General features: G+C 46.9%; 1 protein-coding gene across 1 annotated transcript in view; it reads right to left on the reverse strand.

The window, feature by feature from the left end:
- Positions 1-15,224, reverse strand: part of LOC119964248 (vesicle-trafficking protein SEC22b-like) — a 52,784-nt gene extending 37,560 nt beyond the window's left edge. The window contains exon 1 of the mRNA XM_038793528.1: positions 13,783-15,224. Coding sequence (XP_038649456.1) covers positions 13,783-13,857 — 75 coding nt within the window. The 5' untranslated portion in view covers positions 13,858-15,224. The remainder of the gene's footprint in view (positions 1-13,782) is intronic.
- Between the last annotated feature and the right edge of the window lie 7,216 nt (positions 15,225-22,440).

Consider the following 22,440-nt stretch of genomic DNA (forward strand, 5'->3'; position numbering starts at 1 on the left):
CCCATTATACACTGTCACTCCGATTCACACCCATTATACACTGATCCTCCGATTCACAACCCATTATACACTGGCACTCCGATTCACTACCCATTATATACACTGGCACTCCGATTCACACCCATTATACACTGTCACTCCGATTCACACCCATTATACACTGATCCTCCGATTCACAACCCATTATACACTGGCACTCCGACTCACTACCCATTATACACTGGGACTCCGACTCACTACCCATTATACACTGGCATTCCGATTCACTACCCATTATACACTGGGACTCCGGTTCACTACCCATTATACACTGGGACTCCGGTTCACTACCCATTATACACTGGCACTCCGACTCACTACCCATTATACACTGGCACTCCGACTCACTATCCATTATACACTGGCACTCGATTCACACCCATTATACACTGGCATTCCAATTCACTACCCGTTATACACTGGCATTCCGATTCACTACCCGTTATACACTGGCACTCCGATTCACTACCCGTTATACACTGGCACTCCGATTCACTACCCATTATACACTGGGACTCCGATTCACTACCCATTATACACTGGGACTCCGATTCACTACCCATTATACACTGGGACTCCGGTTCACTACCCATTATACACTGTCACTCCGATTCACACCCATTATACACTGTCACTCCGATTCACAACCCATTATACACTGGCACTCCGATTCACTACCCATTATACACTGGGACTCCGATTCACTACCCATTATACACTGGGACTCCGATTCACTACCCATTATACACTGGCACTCCGATTCACTACCCATTATACACTGGCACTCCGATTCACTACCCATTATACACTGGGACTCTGATTCACTACCCATTATACACTGGAATTCTGATTCACTACCCATTATACACTGGCATTCCGATTCACTACCCATTATACACTGGCATTCGATTCACACCCATTATACACTGGCACTCCGGTTCACTACCCATTATACACTGGCACTCTGGTTCACTACCCATTACACACTGGCACTCCGATTCACTACCCATCATGCACTGGCACTCCGATTCACTACACATCATGCACTGGCTCTCCGACTCACTACCCATTATACACTGGCATTCCGATTCACTACCCATTATACACTGGCACTCCGATTCACTACCCATTATACACTGTCACTCCGATTCACACCCATTATACACTGGCACTCCGATTCACAACCCATTATACACTGGCACTCCGACTCACTACCCATTATACACTGGCATTCCGATTCACTACCCATTATACACTGGGACTCCGGTTCACTACCCATTATACACTGTCACTCCGATTCACACCCATTATACACTGTCACTCCGATTCACAACCCATTATACACTGTCACTCCGATTCACTACCCATTATACACTGGCACTCCGATTCACTACCCATTATACACTGGCACTCCGATTCACTACCCATTACACACTGGCACTCCGATTCACTACCCATCATGCACTGGCACTCCGATTCACTACCCATCATGCACTGGCTCTCCGACTCACTACCCATTATACACTGGCACTCCGATTCACTACCCATCATGCACTGGCTCTCCGACTCACTACCCATTATACACTGGCACTCCGATTCACTACCCATTATACACTGGCTCTCCGACTCACTACCCATTATACACTGGCACTCCAATTCACTACCCATCATGCACTGGCACTCCGATTCACTACACATCATGCACTGGCTCTCCGACTCACTACCCATTATACACTGGCACTCCGATTCACTACCCATTATATACTGGCACTCCGATTCACTACCCATTATACACTGTCACTCCGATTCACACCCATTATGCACTGGCACTCCGATTCACAACCCATTATACACTGGCACTCCGACTCACTACCCATTATACACTGGCATTCCGATTCACTACCCATTATACACTGGGACTCCGGTTCACTACCCATTATACACTGTCACTCCGATTCACACCCATTATACACTGTCACTCCGATTCACAACCCATTATACACTGTCACTCCGATTCACTACCCATTATACACAGGCACTCCGATTCACTACCCATTATACACTGGGACTCCGATTCACTACCCATTATACACTGGGACTCCGATTCACTACCCATTATACACTGGCACTCCGACTCACTACCCATTATACACTGTCACTCCGAATCACTACCCATTATACACTGGGACTCCGATTCACTACCCATTATACACTGGCACTCCGATTCACTACCCATTATACACTGGCACTCCGATTCACTACCCATTATACACTGGAATTCCAATTCACTACCCATTATACACTGGCATTCCGATTCACTACCCATTATACACTGGCATTCGATTCACACCCATTATACACTGGCACTCCGGTTCACTACCCATTATACACTGGCACTCCGATTCACTACCCATTACACACTGGCACTCCGATTCACTACCCATTACACACTGGCACTCCGATTCACTACCCATTATACACTGGCATTCCGATTCACTACCCGTTATACACTGGCATTCCGATTCACTACCATTATACACTGGCATTCCAATTCATTGCCCATTGTACACTGGCACTCAAAGAACAAAGAAAATTACAGCACAGGAACAGGCCCTTCGGCCCTCCCAGCCTGCGCCGACCCACATCCTTTATCTAAACCTGTTGCCTATTTTCCAAGGTCTACTTCTCTCTGTTCCCCGCCCGTTCATATGTCTGTCCAGATGCATCTTAAATTATGTTATCGTGCCCACCTCTACCACCTCCGCTGGCAAAGCATTCCAGGCACCCGTAAAAAACCCTCTGCGTAAAAAACTTTCCACACACATCTCCCTTAAACTTTCCTCCTCTCACCTTGAAATCGCGACCCCTTGTAATTGACACCCCCACTCTTGGAAAAGCTTGTTGCTATCCACCCTGTCCATATCTCTCATAATTTTGTAGACCTCAATCAGGTCTCCCCTCAACCTTTGTCTTTCCAATGAAAACAATCCTAATCTACTCAACCTTTCTTCATAGCTAGTACCCTCCATACCAGGCAACATCCTGGTGAACCTCCTCTGCACCCTCTCTAAAGCATCCACATCCTTCTGGTAATGTGGCAACCAGAACTGCACGCAGTATTCCAAATGTGGCCTAACCAAAGTCCGATACAACTGTAACATGACCTGCCGACTCTTGTACTCAATACCCCATCTGATGAAGGCAAGCATGCTGTATGCCTTCTTGACCACTCTATCGACCTGCGTTGCCACCTTCAGAGTACAATGGACCTGAACTCCCAGATCTCTCTGTACATCAATTTTCCCCAAGACTCTTCCATTGACCATATAGTCTGCTCTTGAGTTAGATCTTCCAAAATGCATTACCTCGCATTTGCCTGGATTGAACTCCATCTGCCATTTCTCTGCCCAACTCTCCAATCTATCTATATTTTGCTGTATTCTCTGACAGTCCGCCTCGCTATCTGCAACTCCACCAATCTTAGTATCATCTGCAAGCTTGCTCATCAGACCACTTATACCTTCGTCCAGATCATTTATGTATATCACAAACAGTGGTCCGAGCACGGATCCCTGTGGAAAACCACTAGTCACCCTTTCTCCATTTTGAGACACTCCCTTCCACCACTACTCTCTGTCTCCTGTTGCCCAGCCAGTTCTTTATCCATCTAGCTAGTACACCCTGAACCCCAGACGACTTCACTTTTTCCATCAACCTGCCATGGGAAACTTTATCAAATGCTTGACTGAAGTCCATGTATATGACATCTACAGCCCTTCCCTCAGCAATTAACTTTGTCACTTTCTCAAAGAATTCTATTAGGTTTGTAAGACATGACCTTCCCTGCACAAAACCATGCTGCCTATCACTGATAAGTCTATTTTCTTCCAAATGTGAATAGATCCTATCCCTCAGTATCTTCTTCAACAGTTTGCCTACCACTGACGTCAAGCTCACAGTTCTATAATTCCCTGGATTATCCCTGCTACCCTTCTTAAACAAAGGGACAACGTTAGCAATTCTCCAGTCCTCCGGGACCTCACCCGTGCTTAAGGATGCTGCAAAGATATCTGTTAAGGCCCCAGCTATTTTGTCCCTCGATTCCCTCAGTAACCTGGAATACATCCCATCCAGTCCTGGGGACTTGTCCACCTTAATGCCTTTTAGAATACCCAAAACCTCCCCCTTCCTTATGCCGACATGACCTAGAGTATTTAAACATCCATCCCTAGCCTCAACATCCATCATGTCCCTCTCCTTGGTGAATACCGATGCAAAGTATTCATTAAGAAGCTCACTCATTTCCTCTGACTCCACACATCCCGGCAGGGGACTCGGCAGTCGGAGGGAGGGAGGTGACATACAGAAAGGTAACGGTCTCTCGAAAATAAGGAGTCACCGGACAGTGCTGGACGATGGACAGGTCAACTCCTAATGAAAAGAAACAGGGTAAGACCGGGTTATTGGATACTTTGGACACAGAGAGAAGTTCTCGTGATGACCTCCCTACTGGACAAGGAGATAATGAGGAAGGGCAGCTCCAGCCTTAGTCTCTGTGGCTCTATGCAAGCGGCAAGTTTAAGAATGGTATAGTGGGATTGGAGAATCAATGGCTGACCTGCTGTATCAATGCAGTGCTCCAGAGCTTCTACCTGACACCTGAGTTTACATCCATATTACAGAGGTTGGATCTGAAGAAAGTGGTGGTTGACCCAACAAACATCCCGTCTGCGATGCATCGACTGTTTGAGCAGATGCAGGCCTCAGGATGTCATGTGAAGAGGGCAGACATGTTTCTACGCTGCCTCGCTCAAAATGGTGTGAGAGTTAGAACATAGAACATTACAGCGCAATACGGGCCCTTCGGCCCTCGATGTTGCGCCGACCCTTGAAACCATCTGAAGCCTATCTGACCTACACTATTCCATTTTCATCCATATGTCTATCCAGTGACCACTTAAATACCCTTAAAGTTGGCGAGTCTACTACTGTTGCAGGCAGGGCGTTCCACACCCCTACTACTCTCTGAGTAAAGAAACTGCCTCTGACATCTGTCCTATATCTATCACCCCTCAATTTAAAGCTATGTCCCCTCGTGTTGGTCATCACCATCCGAGGAAAAAGACTCTCACTGTCCACCCTATCTAACCCTCTGACTATCTTATATGTCTCTATTACGCCACCTCTCAGCCTTCTCCTCTCTAACAAAAACAACCTCAAGTCCCTGAGCCTTTCCTCGTAAGACCTTCCCTCCATACCAGGCAACATCCTAGTAAATCTCCTCTAAACCCTTTCCAAAGCTTCCACATCCTTCCTATAATGTGGTGACCAGAACTGCACGCAGTACTCCAGGTGCGGCTGCACCAGAGTTTTGTACAGCTGCAGCATGACCTCGTGGCTCCGAAACTCAATCCCCCTACTGATAAAGGCTAGCACACCATATGCCTTCTTAACAGCCCTATTAACCTGGGTGGCAACTTTCAGGGATTTATGTACCTGGATGCCGAGATCTTTCTGTTCATCTACACTACCAAGAATCTTGCCATTAGCCCAGTACTCTGCATTCCTGTTACTCCTTCCAAAGTGAACCACCTCACACTTTTCCGCATTAAACTCCATCTGCCACCTCTCAGCCCATCTCTGCAGCTTATCTATGTCCCTCTGTAACCTATAACATCCTTCAGCACTATCCACAACTCCACCGACCTTCGTGTCATCTGCAAATTTACTAACCCATCCTTCTACACCCTCTTCCAGGTCATTTATAAAAATGACAAACAGCAGCGGCCCCAAAACAGATCCTTGTGGTGCACCACTAGTAACTGGACACCAATCAGAACATTTCCCATCAACCACCACCCTTTGTCTTCTATCAGCTAGCCAATTTCTGATCCAAACTGCTAAATCACCCTGAATCCCATGCCTCTGTATTTTCTGCAATAACCTACCGTGGGGAACCTTAACAAACGCCTTACTGAAATCCATATACACCACATCAACCGCTTTACCCTCATCCACCTGTTTGGTCACCTTCTCAAAAAACTCAATAAGGTTTGTGAGGCATGACCTACCCTTCACAAAACCGTGTTGAGTATCGCTAATCAACTTGTTCTTTTCAAGATGATTATAAACCCTATCTCTTATAACCTTTTCCAACATTTTACCCACAACCGAAGTAAGGCTCACAGGTCTATAATTACCAGGGTTGTCTCTACTCCCCTTCTTGAACAAGGGGACAACATTTGCTATCCTCCAGTCTTCCGGCACTATTCCTGTCGACAAAGACGACATAAAGATCAAGGACAAAGTCTCTGCAATCTCCTCCCTGGCTTCCCAGAGAATTCTAGGATAAATCCCATCTGGCCCAGGGGACTTATCTATTTTTACACTTTCCAAAATTGCTAACACCTCCTCCTTGTGAACCTCAATCCCATCTAGCCTGGTCGACTGTACCTGAGTATTCTCCTCGACAACATTGTCTTTCTCCAGTGTAAACACTGACGAAAAATATCCATTTAACGCTTCCCCAATCTCCTCTGATTCCACACACAACTTTCCATTACTATCCTTGATTGGCCCTAATCTTACTCTATTCATTCTTTTGTTCCTGATATACCTATAGAAAGCCTTAGGGTTTTCCTTGATCCTATCCACCAACGACTTTTCGTGTCCTCTCCTCGCTCTTCTTAACTCTCCCTTTAGGTCCTTCCTGGCTAACTTGTAACTCTCAAGTGCCCTAACTGAGCCTTCATGTCTCATCCTAACATAAGCCTTCTTCTTCCTCTTGACAAGTGCTTCAACTTCCTTAGTAAACCACGGTTCCCTTGCTCGGCAACTTCCTCCCTGTCTGACAGGTACATACTTATCAAGGACACGCAGTTTCCTTCCCCATCCTATACATCCTAAATCTTGCCGAATAGCATCATAATTGCCTTTCCCCCAGCTATAATTCTTGCCTTGCGGTATATACCTATCCCTGCCCATCGCTAAAGTAAACATAACGAGTTAACAGACAGTATGCTGCAGAGGAACTATTTCTCCTTATTTTAAACTTCTTAATGGATCAGTTACAAGCTCCAGAAAGGGCGAAGGAGTTGAGGAGTCTCTATGAGATCAAATTGAAGCAGTTTGTGAAGTGTGACTGTGGTAATGTGACTGTGAGAGACAGCAATTTCCTGAGCCTGCCTTTGCCACTGAAAAAGTCCATGTTTAATGGATATTTCCAGCTGGAAGAGATCCTGAGGCGGTTTTTCAAGCCCCAGGAACTGACCAGGGGTGACCAGAATCTGTGCCCTGGTTGTGAAAGGAGAAGGTCCGCAAAGCAGGGTTTCAACATTGTCACACTCCCTGAGATTCTCAATCTGCAACTGAATCGATTTCGTGGTGGACCCTCAACGAGCTGTTTCACCGAGAAAATCCACAGCACGGTGACATTTCCTGAAATCCTGAACCTCAACTGTCTTCCAATCACAGAAAAGATGCAGGAATGTGGAATTGGCCAGGAATGTTGGCACTATCAGCTTTACGCAGTCCTGGCCCATTATGGGTCCGCATTCTTTGGGCATTACACTGTGTATGTGAAGTCTTTCAAAGACTCTAAGTGGTACCACATGGATGATTCCAGGGCAGGGGTGGGCAAACTTTTTCATGCAAGGGCCACATTCAGAAATTCACAATTTTAAAGGGCCGCATAGTATATTAAGTAAAATAATTACTTCACCCGGTTATGATTCTGGGCGCCTCATATAGAACATAGAACAGTACAGCACAGAACAGGCCCTTCGGCCCTCGACGTTGTGCCGAGCAATGATCACCCTATTCAAGTCAACGTATCCACCCTATACCAGTAAGTAACCCAACAGCCCCCCCCATTAACCTTAAAAAAAAATTTTTTTTTTTTTTTTAAATTTAAAAATATTTTTTTATTTTTTTTTAATGACTTGGTGGGCCGCATAAAGACCTTTGGCGGGCCGCATGCGGCCCGCGGGCCGTAGTTTGCCCACCCCTGTTCCAGGGTGTGGCAGGTGGATTGGAACTGTGTCAAGAGTACTTTTGGCCGCTGGGACATGAGATGGGGTGAGACTGCATACGTGCTGTTGTACAAGAGAGTGAAGGAGGAGGAGACTAAAGCCCCGTCTGTTCGTGGGCAATAAAAGGCTGCGCCTTGCTCAAGCTGACCGATTGTGAAGAACACAATCAAGAGCAAAATCTGACATTTCTGTCGTCTGCTGTCAACAACGAGATACGTTTAATATAGACACAGGAGCTTCTTCAACAGATTGTCATCTGGGGGAGGGGGGGGGGGGGGTCACATGGTGGGTTGCATTTTCGCGAGCTCCGGCTCCATTTGTATTTTACATTCTATAATGACTATTTTTTGGGGATATATGTTTTGCACTTTATCCCTGGATACTCCTGGGTGGAGTTTGGCAGTGAAGAGCCCAGTTGAATCCTGGTTTGACTGGGGCAGTTAGCGGTGGCTGGGGTGCGGTGCAGCTGGCAGAAGCGGCTTTGTTGGTGAGCGGGGCCTACGCCTCAGCGGTGTTGCCGATATCGGGATGATGGCAGTCATTGTGGATGACGCACTGGCCGATGATCTTGGCTCCATGTCGCTGGCTTCTGCTGCCCACTTTGAGGAGCTGCGAGGTTTCCTGGATAGAATAGGGGAAGCACAGGAGAGAATCCTTCTGTTCGACAGAGCACTTTGCCTGGCGGGGGTTCTTGGTTGCCAGGGCAACTGTGTGGTGGGGGTGAAGGCGCTTTGTCTGTTGGAATTTTTGAGATCCTGAGGAGTGTTTGACGATCCTTTCATGACTTTGGCCTTTCGAGGCTACACAGACGGTGTTATTATCCTGCAGTTCCTCAATAATCCGAGATAAATCTTTTTTGGACACTAAGAGGCAATTTAGCATGACCAATCCACCTAACCCGCACATCTTTGGACTGTGGGAGGAAACCCGAGCACCCGGAGGAAACCCACTCATACACGGGGAGAACGTGCAGACTCCACACAGACAGTGACCCAGCCGGGAATCGAACCTGGAACCCTGGAGCTGTGAAGCAACTGTGCTAACCACTATGCTCCCCTGCTGCCCATATAACGGGTTCTCGCGGATTTTCTTTGAATATTTATTTTTAAGGGTGTGCACAGAATGTTGGTTTTTTTGAAGAGGGGTACAGGTGGCTCTGGTATCGAGGGGAGAAGTTGAGGGGATGTGTACTGGTACGAGCCCAAACATGGAGCAAAATATTTATCCTGAATTCTGGTGGTCATTGTGAGCATTCATTGTGTGAGAAGGTAATCATAGAATCCCTACAGTGCAGAACGAAGCCATTCAACCCTCGAAAGATTATTCCAGCCAAGTCTATTTCCTTGCCCTATCCCAATAACCCCTTAACCTAACGTACATATCCCTGGAAAGAAAGGGGCAATTGATCATGGCCGATCCACCTAACCTGTACATCTTTGGACAAGGTGTGAAACATTTTACCATGTTTTCATGGACTCCTCCTCCTTTCCCTTATTCTCTGGTGATGGGTATAGAGGCACCAGAATATGCCTAATTATTGTCTAAAGTCAATTATATTGCTGTTTTCCGGTCTCTCTCTGTATTCAAGTATATGGAGCCTTGTTTTATACTGAACTGTATCACTGCCTTGGTTTTGTTGCATTACTCATTAAAATGTAAAACTTCAATGAAAAAAAACTAATAGAATTCTTTGAGGAAGTGACAAAGTTAATTGATGAGGGAAGGGCTGTAGATGTCAAATACATGGACTTCAGTAAGGCGTTTGATAAAGTTTCCCATGGCAGGTTGATAGAAAAAGTGAAGTCGTATGGGGTTCAGGGTGTACTAGCCAGATGGATAAAGAACTGGCTGGGCATCAGGAGACAGAGAGTAGTGGTGGAAGGGAGTGTCTCAAAATGGAGACGGGTGACTAGTGGTGTTCCACAGGGATCCGTGCTCGGACCACTGATGTTTGTGATATACATAAATGATCTGGAGGAAGGTGTAGGTGGTCTGATTAGCAAGTTTGCAGATGACACTAAGATTGGTGGAGTAGCAGATAGTGAAGGGGACTGTCAGAGAATACAGCAAAATATAGATAGGTTGGAGAGTTGGGCAGAGAAATGGCAGATGGAGTTCAATCCAGGCAAATGCGAGGTGATGCATTTTGGAAGATTCAATTCAAGAGCGGACTACACAGTCAAAGGAAGAGTCCTGGGGAAAATTGATGTACAGAGAGTTCAGGTCCATTGTACCCTGAAGGTGGCAATGCAGGTCGATAGACAGGTCAAGAGGCATGCTGTCTTCATCGGACGGGGTATTGAGTACAAGAGTTGGCAGGTCACGTTACAGTTGTATAGGACTTTGGTTGGGCCACATTTGGAATACTGCGTGCAGTTCTGGTCGCCACATTACCAGAAGGATGTGGCTGCTTTAGAGAGGATGCAGAGGAGGTTCACCAGGATGTTGCCTGGTACGGAGGGTGCTAGCTATGAAGAAAGGTTGAATAGATTAGGGTTGTTTCCGTTGGAAAGACGGAGGTTGTGGGGAACCTGATTGAGGTATACAAAATTATGAGAGATACGGACAGGGTGGATAGCAACAAGCTTTTTCCAAGAGTGGGGGTGTCAATTACAAGGGGTCACGATTTCAAGGTGAGAGGGGGAAAGTTTAAGGGAGATGTGCGTGGGAAGTTTTTTTACGCAGAGGGTGGTGAGTGCCTGGAATGCTTTGCTAGCGGAGGTGGTTGAGGCGGGCACGATAGCATCATTTAAGATGCATCTAGACAGATATATGAACGGGCAAGGAACAGAGGGAAGTAGATCCTTGGAAAATAGGCGACAGGTTTAGATAAAGGATCTGGATTGGCGCAGGCTGGGATGGCCGAAGGGCCTGTTCCTGTGCTGTAATTTTCTTTGTTCTTTGTGCACTGGCACTCCGATTCACTGTCGATTGCACTGGCACTCCGATTCACTGTCGATTGCACTGGCACTCCGATTCACTGTCGATTGCACTGGCACTCCGATTCACTGTCGATTGCACTGGCACTCCGATTCACTGTCGATTGCACTGGCACTCCGATTCACTGTCGATTGCACTGGCACTCCGATTCACTGTCGATTGCACTGGCACTCCGATTCACTGTCGATTGCACTGGCACTCCGATTCACTGTCGATTGCACTGGCACTCCGATTCACTGTCGATTGCACTGGCACTCCGATTCACTGTCGATTGCACTGGCACTCCGATTCACTGTCGATTGCACTGGCACTCCGATTCACTGTCGATTGCACTGGCACTCAGATTCACTGTCGATTGCACTGGCACTCCGATTCACTGTCGATTGCACTGGCACTCCGATGCACTGTCGATTGCACTGGCACTCCGATGCACTGTCGATTGCACTGGCGCTCCGATGCACTATCGATTATACACTGGCACTCCGATTCACTGTCGATTACACTGGCTAGTCAGTTCACTGTCGATTACACTGGCACTCTGATTCACTGTCCATTATACACAAAAAACAAAGAATACAGGACAGGAACAGGCCCTTCGGCCCTCCAAGCCTGTGCCGACCAAAGTAAAACCGTAAGCGCTTATGGAGTCTGTAATCCTTCCATTCCCACCCTATTCATATATTATCTAGATTCCCGTTAATGCCGCTATTGCACCTGCTCCCACAACCTACCCAGGATGTGCCTTCCATATATTAACCGTGCACTATGTAAAGAAATCTGCCTCGCATATCTATTCTAAACTTTTCACCATGCACCTTAAATCTATATCCGCTAGTACTTCACTCTCCTACCCGAGGAAAGAGCATCTGACTAGCCACTCTGTCCATGCCACTCATCATTTTGTATCAGGTCACTTCTCAGCCTCCGTCGTTCCAGTGAGAACAGACCGAGTTTATCTAACCTCTCCTCATAGCTAATGCCCTCCATACCGGGCAACATTCTAGTAAACCGCTTCTGTCCCCTCTCCAAAGCATCCATATCCTTCTGGTAGTGTGGCGACCAGAATGGTACACAATATTACAAATGAGGCCTAAGGTCCTGTACAGCTGCAACATGACTTGCTAATTTTTATATTCAATGCCCTGACCGATGAAGGCCAGCATGCCGTATGCCTTTGTGACCACCTTATCCACCTGCATTACCGCTTTCGGTGATCGGTGGACATGCACGCCCAGATCTCTCTGCCTGTCAGTACTCACAACAGTTCTACCATTTATTATGTAATTCGTACATGCATTGGACCTTCCAAAGTGCATTAACTCACATTTGTCCAGATTAAACTCCTTCTGCCATTTCTCCATCCAGGACTCCAACCAGTTTATATCCTGCTATATCCTCTGACAGTCCTCTTCACAATCCGCACCTCCACCAATTTTTGTGTCATCTACAAATTTACTAGACCAGCTACATTTTCTTCCAAATCATTTATATGCACCATGAACAACTAAGGCCCCAAAACTGATCCCTGTGGAACACCGCTAGTCACAGTCTTACATTCAGAAAAGCACCCTTCCACTGCTACCCTCTGTCTTCTGTGCCCAAGCCAGTTCTGTATCCAACTTGCTAGCTCTCCTCTGATCCCATGTGACTTCATCTTTTGTACCAGTCTACTATGAGGAACCTTGTCAAAGGCTTTACTGAAGTCCATGTATACATCTACTGCCTTTCCCTCATCTATTACTTTTGTCACTTCCTTGAAAAACTCGATCAAATTAGTGAGACACAACCTGCCCTTCACAAAACCATGCTGTCCATCACTAATAAATCCATTTGTTTCCATAATGTGAGTAAATCTTATCTCCAAGAATCGTTTCTAATAATTTTCCTACCACTGACGGAAGTTTTATAATTTCCTGGATTATCCCTGCTGCCCTTAAACAATGGAACAACATTGGCTACTCTCTATTCCTCTGGACCTTCACCTGTAGCCAATGACGATATAAGGATTATTGTCAAGGGCCCAGCAATTTCCTCCCTTGCCTCCCTCAGTATTCTGGGGTAGATCCCATCAGACCTTTTAAGATGCCTAACACCTCCTCTTTATTACTATCAACATGACTCAGAATATCTACACACTCTACTCATACTCCTCATCCACCAAGTCCTTTCTTTAGTGAATACTGAGGCAAAGTATTCATTTAGTATCTCTCCCATTTCCTCTGGTTCCTCCAATATCCTTGAATAGACCAACCCTTTCTCTGGTTACCCTCTTGCTCATTACATTTGTATAAAACGCCTTAGGATTTTCCTTAATCCTGTTTGCCAATGACATTTCATGACCCCTTTTAGCCTTCCTAACTCCTACCTTAAGTTCCTTCCTACTTGCTTTATATTCAAGGGCTTCATCTATCCTAAGTCTTTTAGAGCTTATGAATGCTTCCTTTTTATTTTGACATGGTTCATAATATCCCTCGTTATCCAGGGTTCCTTATACTTGTCACCTTATCTTTCGTCCACACAGGTACATGCCGGTCCTGAATTCTAATCAACTGATATTTGAAAGTCTCCTACATGCTGAAAGTTGATTTTCCCTCAAGCAGTCTCGCCCAGTCAACACACTCCAGAACCTGCCTAATGCTGTTGTAATTAGCCATCCCCCAGTCTAACACTGGCTCTCCGAGTTCACTATCGATTATATCTATAACCCAGACTGACGATTATTAATATCTCTTGGTATAAATGAGATTTTTGTGACTAATTCAGGATTTCTCACCTGTTCATCCTCCTGCATCGACGCGGCCAACGGGAGGCCATCAGCCACCCGGGCAATCATCGTTAGGAGAACCATCCTCACCGACCTGGGAACGCGCACAGGCCTCTCTCTCCCGGGACCACGCACAGGCCTCTCTCTCCCCCGGGACCGCGTACAGACCCCTCTCCGCCCGGGACCGCGCACAGGCCTCTCTCTCCCCGGGACCGTGCACAGATCTCTCTCTCTCTCCCCGGGACCACACACAGACCCCTCTCACCCCGGGATCGCGCACAGACCCCTCTCACCCCGGGACCGCACACAGACCCCTCTCACCCCGGGACCGCGCACAGACCCCTCTCTCCCCGGGACCGCGCACAGGCCTCTCTCTCCCCGGGACCGCGCACAGACCTCTCTCACCCCGGGACCGCGCACAGACCTCTCTCTCCCCGGGACCGCGCACAGACCTCTCTCTCCCCGGGACCGCGCACAGGCCTCTCTCTCCCCGGGACCGCGCACAGACCTCTCTCTCCCCGGGACCGCGCACAGGCCTCTCTCACCCCGGGACCGCGCACAGGCCTCTCTCTCCCCGGGACCGCGCACAGACCTCTCTCTCCCCGGGACCGCGCACAGGCCTCTCTCACCCCGGGACCGCGCACAGGCCTCTCTCACCCCGGGACCGCGCACAGGCCTCTCTCACCCCGGGACCACGCACAAGCCTCTCTCCCTCGGGACCGCGCACAAGCCTCTCTCCCTCGGGACCGCGCACAAGCCCCTCTCTCTCTCCCCGGGACCGCGCACAAGCCCCTCTCTCTCTCCCCGGGACCGCGCACAAGCCCCTCTCTCTCTCCCCGGGACCGCGCACAGGCCTCTCTCCCTCGGGACCGCGCACAGGCCTCTCTCCCTCGGGACCGCGCACAGTCCTCTCTCTCTCGGGACCGCGCACAGACCTCTCTCTCCCCGGGACCGCGCACAGGCCTCTCTCTCCCCGGGACCGCGCACAGGCCTCTCTCTCCCCGGGACCGCGCACAGGCCTCTCTCTCCCCGGGACCGCGCACAGGCCTCTCTCCCTCGGGACCGCGCACAGGCCTCTCTCTCCCCGGGACCGCGCACAAACCTCTCTCGCCCCGGGATCGCGCACAGGCCTCTCTCTCCCCGGGACCGCGCACAGGCCTCTCTCTCTCCCCGGGATCGCGCACAGGCCTCTCTCTTTCTCCCCGGGATCGCGCACAGGCCTCTCTCTTTCTCCCCGGGGTCGCGCACAGGCCTCTCTCTCTCCCCGGGACCGCGCACAAGCCTCTCTCTCCCCGGGATCGCGCACAGGCCTCTCTCTCCCCGGGATCGCGCACAGGCCTCTCTCCGCCCCCTCCCTTTCCTACTTCCTCTCCCCGGTCCGTCACTCCTGGCCCCGGTGTTTCTGTGAATGATGTCCGGGTTCCAGTTTCCGGGCGGGGACAGTTTCACCAGGAGCGCCACTCGCTGTCTCTCAATGTCGGACTCAACAGCACCGACTGCCGCTCACTGGGAGCAATGTCCACACTGAGGAGACCAGTCAGCCCATCAAGGGCAGACTGTCCCCCTCCCCCAAAATCACCAACTACCCCCTTATAATCACCAACACCAGGGCAGCACGGTGGCGCAGTGGGTTAGCACTGCTGTCTAATGGTGCCGAGGTACCAGGTTTGATCCCCGCTCTGGGTCACTGTCCATGTGGAGTTTGCACATTCTCCCTTGTTTTAAAAAAATATTTTTATTCTCCTTTTTCACATTTTCTCCCAAATTTACACCCACAGACAATAAAAAATAAGCAGTAATGAATATAATATCAATCCCCATATCTACAACAATCCCATCCTCCCATCGACCCCCAAACAACTGTTGCCATATTAACGTAAATAACAAAAAGGAATCCAGAATCAGCTTTCATCACCATTAATACACACAATCCGCGTCCCCCCCCGCTAATGTTCGATGTTATCCAATTCTCAAAAGTGCATAATGAATAACATCCATGAATTGTAGAACCCCTCCATCCTTCCCCTCAGTTCAAACTTAACCTTTTCAAGACTCAAGAATTCCAACAGATCCACCCGCCATGCCAGAGCACAGGGTGGAGGAGTTGCTCTCCATCCCATCAGGATCGGCCTTCGGGCGATCAATGAGGCTAAGGCTACAACATCTGCCTCCGCACCCGCTGCCCGTGTTTGCGTGGGGTTGCCCAAAAATGTGCCCAAAAATGTGCAGGGTAGGTGGATTGGCCACGCTAAATTGCCCCATAATTGGAAAAAAATTAATTGGGTACTCTAAATTTAAAAAATAAATAACTAAATAATCACCAACACCTCTTTACAATCACCAAATCCCCCTTATAATCACCAACACCTCATGGGTAACACGGTAGCACAGTGGTTAGCACAATTGCTTCACAGCTCTAGTGTCCCATGTTCGATTCCCTGCTTGGGTCACTGTTTGTGCGAAGTCTGCACGTTCTCCCCGTGTCTGCATGGGTTCCTCTGGGGGCTCTGGTTTCCTCCCACAGTCCAATGATGTGCAGGTTAAGTGGATTGGCCATGCTAAATTGCCCTTCCTTTCCAAAAGGGTTGGGTGGGGTTACGGGAATGGGGTGGAGGATGGGCCTGGGTCGGTGCTCTTTCCAAGGGCCAGTGCAGACTCGATGGGCCGAATGGCCTCTTTCTGCACTGTAAAGTCTATGATTATAATCACCAATCCCCCTTACAATCCCCAATTCACATTTATAATCCAGTACCCCCTTATAATCACAAACACCTCTTATAATTACCAAATACCTACCCCCTTATAATCACCATCAACCCCGTATAATCACCAAATCCCCCTTATAATCACTAACTACCCCATTATCACCAACTACTCCTTATGATCATCAACTACCTTCCCAATAATCACCAATAATACCAATAATCCCCTTATAGTCACCAACTAACCCCCTTATAATCACCAAATCCCCTTTATAATCACCAATATCCCTCTTATAATCACCAATATCCCTCTTATAATCACCAATATCCCTCTTATAATCACCAATATCCCTCTTATAATCACCAATATCCCTCTTATAATCACCAATATCCCTCTTATAATCACCAATATCCCTCTTATAATCACCAATATCCCTCTTATAATCACCAACTATCCCCCTTATAATCACCAAATCCCCTTTATAATCACCAATATCCCTCTTATAATCACCAACTATCCCCCTTATAATCACCAAATCCCCTTTATAATCACCAATATCCCTCTTATAATCACCAATATCCCTCTTATAATCACCAACTATCCCCCTTATAATCACCAAATCCCCTTTATAATCACCAATATCCCTCTTATAATCACCAATATCCCTCTTATAATCACCAATAGCCCTCTTATAATCACCAACTATCCCCCTTATAATCACCAAATCCCCTTTATAATCACCAATATCCCTCTTATAATCACCAACACCCGCTTATAATCACTGAAGGGAACCACCTATTTCTCACTGGTAAAAGGATCATTGCTTTAGCCATTTTGATGTAAATAAATGCCCAGTTTGAAATCCATTTTAAAATGGATCTCAGCATAAGACTTCAAGCATACCTGGGCAGCATGGTAGCACAAGTGGCTAGCACTGTGGCTTCACAGCTGCCAGGGTCCCAGGTTCGATTCCCTACTGGGTCACTGTCTGTGCGGAGTCTGCATGTTCTCCCCATGTCTGCGTGGGTTTCCTCCGGGTGCTCCAGTTTCCTCCCACAGTCCAAAGACGTGCAGGTTAGGTGGATTGGCCATGCTAAATTACTCTTAGTGTCCAAAAAGGTTAGGAGGGGTTATTGGGTTACGGGGATAGGATGGAAGCGAGGGCTTAAGTGGGTTGGTGCAGACTCGATGGGCCGAATGGCCTCCTTCTGCACTGTATGTTCTACATTCTATAACCTTAGATTACAAAAACACACAGTTTGCAGTAACAAAAGCACATAATTTGAAACATCCACAGGCTAGCTAGAAACAAATGCAACATTTCTACTGAAAAGTTAAGTTGACATTATAAACTGTCCATTGTTCTAATGAACAGAATTAGTTTCATTAAAAGTATTAAACAGTATCACAATCTGATCAAGGTCAAAATAAGCACCATGACTACATGAATCCACCATTGTTCAAAATATGAGTAGTATAGCAGTCAGCAAAAAAACAGTAGAAACGAGAGCTGATTAAAAGTATAAATCACATTCAAATACACGACAAACATCTAAAAATGCAACATATCCACAGCTATGTTGCATATTGATGATTGACAACTAACCATCCAACCAAATGCATTTGAGACTCATCCAAGCCAATCCACACATTACAGGGGTAGGGACAGATGGAGTCAGACTGATAACATTTTCCTTAAACATAGAGGTCCGGGCAGCCATTTTCCATCCAGGATCACTCTATACCTTTTACTTAACTACTCGCTATCCTTATTTTGTATTTTCATATTTCCACTCTAACTCTTAAAGTTTGTGCAAGCTGTTTTGCTTTGAGCAAGAAACCATTACTGTATTTTGAAAGTTATATTTGTTTTTAAACCACTAAGTTGATTATATCTCTTACAGTCTTTTGCTGGCAGGGGCTTTACTGAGAACATTTGATTTGTAACCACAAGAAGATCCCAAACTCTCAATTATAATCAGTAGAAACAATAAAAGATTTCATTTCGCACCCGAGACATGTAGCTTAAATTTCTACTGAATTAAAACAGGTGCCGGCCTTTCCGCTTCTGCCGTCATGGGGGATACAGGATAGAGAAGTCTCCAGTACCTGGGTGGGAGAGGGGAAAATATCAGATATTTACCAGGAGCTTTCGGAGACGGAGGAAACCCCGGTGGAGGAGCTTAAGGGCAAGTGGGAGGACGAGCTAGGAGGAGAGATAGAGGTGGGGCTATGGGCGGATGCCCTAAGCAGGGTTAATATCTCCTAATCATGCGCCAGGCTTAGCCTGATACAATTTAAGGTAGTCCACCGGGCACACATGACAGCGACTAGGGTGAGTAAGTTCTTCGGGGTTGAGAATAGGTGTGCAAGGTGCGCGGGAAGTCCAGCAAATCATGGCCACATGTTTTGGGCATGCCTGAAGCTTAGAGGGTTTTGCGATGTCCACGGTGCTAAAAACACGGGTGGTGCCGAGTCCGGAGGTAGCGATCTTTGGTGTGCCGGAAGATCCGGGAGTTCAGGGGGTGAAAGGGGCCGACGTCATGGCCTTTGCCTCCCTGGTAGCCCGGAGACAGATCTTGTAAATGTGGAGGGACTCTAAGCCCCCGAGTGTAGAGACCTTCTCGATTAAAATGTCAGCAGATGCAGTATACCAAGAAGGGGGGGGGGGGGATTGTTGTTGTATGGTTGAGGTGTGTGAAGATTGGGCTGGGGAGGAAATGTTTATTTTGCGATGTGATGTCATTGTTTGTCACCGTTGTAAAAATTTTCGAATACGTCAATAAAATATACATTTTTTTTAAATTTCTACTGAGTTCAAAGTGTATACGAGACTACACTTAAACCACATGGTATATATCAAAAATCACCTTCTACGTTCTTAAAATCACCAGAGGAGGTGTGGAGAAGTCCCTTTGTAGGGTGAATGCTACGTCATCCTGCGCGAGGTTGAGCTTGATACAGCTAAAGTTGATGTTTAGGACGCACCTCACCAGGATGATTCGATTTTTTGAGGGGTTCGAGTATAATTGTTAGCGGTGATCGAGATAGCCTGCTTACCAACATCTTGTGGTCCTGACCCAAATTGGTGAGTATTTAGGGGTCCTTTTCAGCACCATATTGGTAATCCTGAATGTTGACTAAGAGCCCTGTCCCAGAGTTGCTGTATTTAGGGTCCTGCATCAACCGGAGTTGAGGACGGGGGGGGGGGGGGGGGGGGGGTAGGAGTATATAGCTGAGCTGGAAGCAGGGAATGCCAACCAGTGCAGAAGCATGGCTGGGTGATTTAACGGAATTCTTGTGTCTCGAGAAGGTCAAATTCATGGTGAGGGATTCAATCAATGGGTTGGATTGTAGACAGCAGCCATTTATCTTGCATTTTCAAGATCTGGAGCAGGATTCTCCCTCGGCTGACGCCGTAATTGCAACACGCGATTGGACAGAGAATCAGTTTTGATGCCGAAATCGTGGCAGGCGCTGAGTTCACGCCAAATCACAATGTTTCCAGTGCCTCGTTAGGACAGTCCTTAAATCCCACCACTTTGACCAAGATGTTTTGGTGATACCCTCCTAATACCTCCGATTGTCCCCCAACGTAACACCTTTTGTAAACACTTTGAAGCAGTTTGAGAAAGATAGTGTTATGGGCCAGGGTTCAGAGAGAACTCCAAAGTGTATCATGGAGTTCACCCGACCCACAACTTTTAATAGATTGTGGTCATGGGGAAACACAAGGTCCAAATACTCTGCAGGTGTGATGCACCAGAAATCTACAGTACTTTTAAATTAAAACAATGTTTATTTATGAAACCAGTTGACACTTTATAAACCCACAGTAAACATCTCAACAACTATCAACACCAATCCATCCCACAGATACAATATTCTATAAGTAACCCTTAATCTTTCCTTATTAACATCCATAAGACAAAAGGCCCTTTTTAACACAGAGATCAGGTTTAAATTAACTTCTGAGAGCAGTCGGCACTTTGAACTCACCCAATTGATCTGGAGACAGTCTTTAGTTTGCAGAGAGATCCTGATACAGCTCCTTGATTTGCCTGCAGCTATCCAGCTCTCAAAAACAAAACTAAACACACCCTGTAGCAAACAGCCTAAAACAAAAGTAAAGCAGACAGACAGCCCAGCTCCACCCACACTTTGACAAACACCCATTTCTTAAAGGTACATCCACTAGATATTTTTATAAACACCTATTTCTTAAAGGTACTCTCACATGACACCTCCCTCCCTCAAAAAAAAAACCAATAACTTTAAGATGGTTTCATTTTCCACCTTTTCACTTTCATTTAAGAAATATGGACAATGAACATACATTCTTTTTAACAAAACAAAACACACAAACATTTAATAATAACATAGTCCAATTTTGGTCTTCTTCCTCCAACTGGAATCCTCCTCGATTGACAGTCTCTTTGAACAAGAAGGTCTTTGCACGATCCATCCATTACTCTATGCCTCGGCATTTCTCTTTAAAATCCGATACTTTGTTCAATCTGATCACAGAGTCCCAACACAGGAGCATTGATTATCACAACTTTTAGGCCATCAAATACCTGTTGACACTCCGCTATCCACTAAAATTAGCTACGTTTCTTTAGCAAGTCCATCAGTGCAGCAACCAAGCTACAAAAATTTGACACAAATGTTCACTCTAATCCACTCATGCATTATTTCCCTTCGTCTCGAGGGTATTGGAAACTCCCCAATAACTTTTGTTTTCAAATCCCGTGTGACATTCAACCCTTTCCAATTGTATGGCCAAGGAAAGTGACTTGGGCTTTTCCAAATTCACTTTTGGCTAGATTTATCACCAGACCCGCCTCCTGAAGTCGATCGAATAACTCCATCAGATGTTTTAAATGTTCTTTCCATGCCTGGCTGAAAATTACCAGATCGTCAATGTGCACCGCATAATCGGGTAATCCTGAAACAACTTTATTATTTAACAGTTGAAATGTGGCTGGGGCGTTTTTCATGCCAAATGGCATAAGTTTGAATTGGTATATACCATCTGGAGTCACGAAAGCTGAAATCTCCTTTGCACTGTCGGATAAAGGTACCTGCCAGTAACCTTTAAGTAAATCCAGTTTGGAAATAAAAGCGGATTGTCCCACTTTCTCAATACAATCCTCCAAACGTGGAATAGGATGAGTCCGTTCTTGTAACTGCATTAACCTTTCTATAGTCCACACACAGCCGTTGGGTACCGTCTGGTTTTGGTACCATCACTATGGGTGAGCTCCATTGGCTGCAACCCACTTCAATTATGCCATTTTTAAGCATACTTTCAATCTCTTTGTTAACCTGTGCCAATTTTAAAGGGTTAAGTCTGTATGGATGTTGTTTGATTGCAACAGTATTTCCCACATCTACATCATGTATAGTCATTTTAGAGGTTCCCAACTTATCTCCACAAACTTGCCCATGTGATATCAATAAGTCTTTCAGGTCAGTCCGTTTTTCCTCTGGAAGGTAACTCAACAATTTATCCCAATTTTTAAGAACAGCCTCGTTTCGTAATTTAATTTGAGGTATGTCAAATTCAAAGTCATCGGGATTTGCGTCTGGCGGGGGCCGGGGTGCTGGTTTTGCTTTCGGGGTTGCGTCTGGCAAGGTCCCGGGCACTGTTGCGATTTTGGGATTGGCGTTCTGCGAGGACGGGCCTACCTTGCGGCGTGTTTGGGTCTTCATGTGGGGACTTCGCTGTTCTGGGGGTCTTGGGTCGCAGGCAGGGGCTTCCTGGGTCAGGTTGGGCCAGGTCCCATGTTCTGCTCCAGCGTTGGTGGTCAGGTCACGCACTCCGAGTGGGGTCTTGGAGTAGGCCTGGTCATGCCTCCACGTGGATTCTTCCTAACATAGGGCAGCACGGTAGCATGGTGGTTAGCATAAATGCTTCACAGTTCCAGGGTCCCAGGTTCAGTTCCCGGCTGGGTCACTGTC

Source organism: Scyliorhinus canicula, chromosome 4 (genome assembly GCF_902713615.1).
Source record: "Scyliorhinus canicula chromosome 4, sScyCan1.1, whole genome shotgun sequence".
In the NCBI taxonomy this organism is placed as follows: domain Eukaryota; kingdom Metazoa; phylum Chordata; class Chondrichthyes; order Carcharhiniformes; family Scyliorhinidae; genus Scyliorhinus; species Scyliorhinus canicula.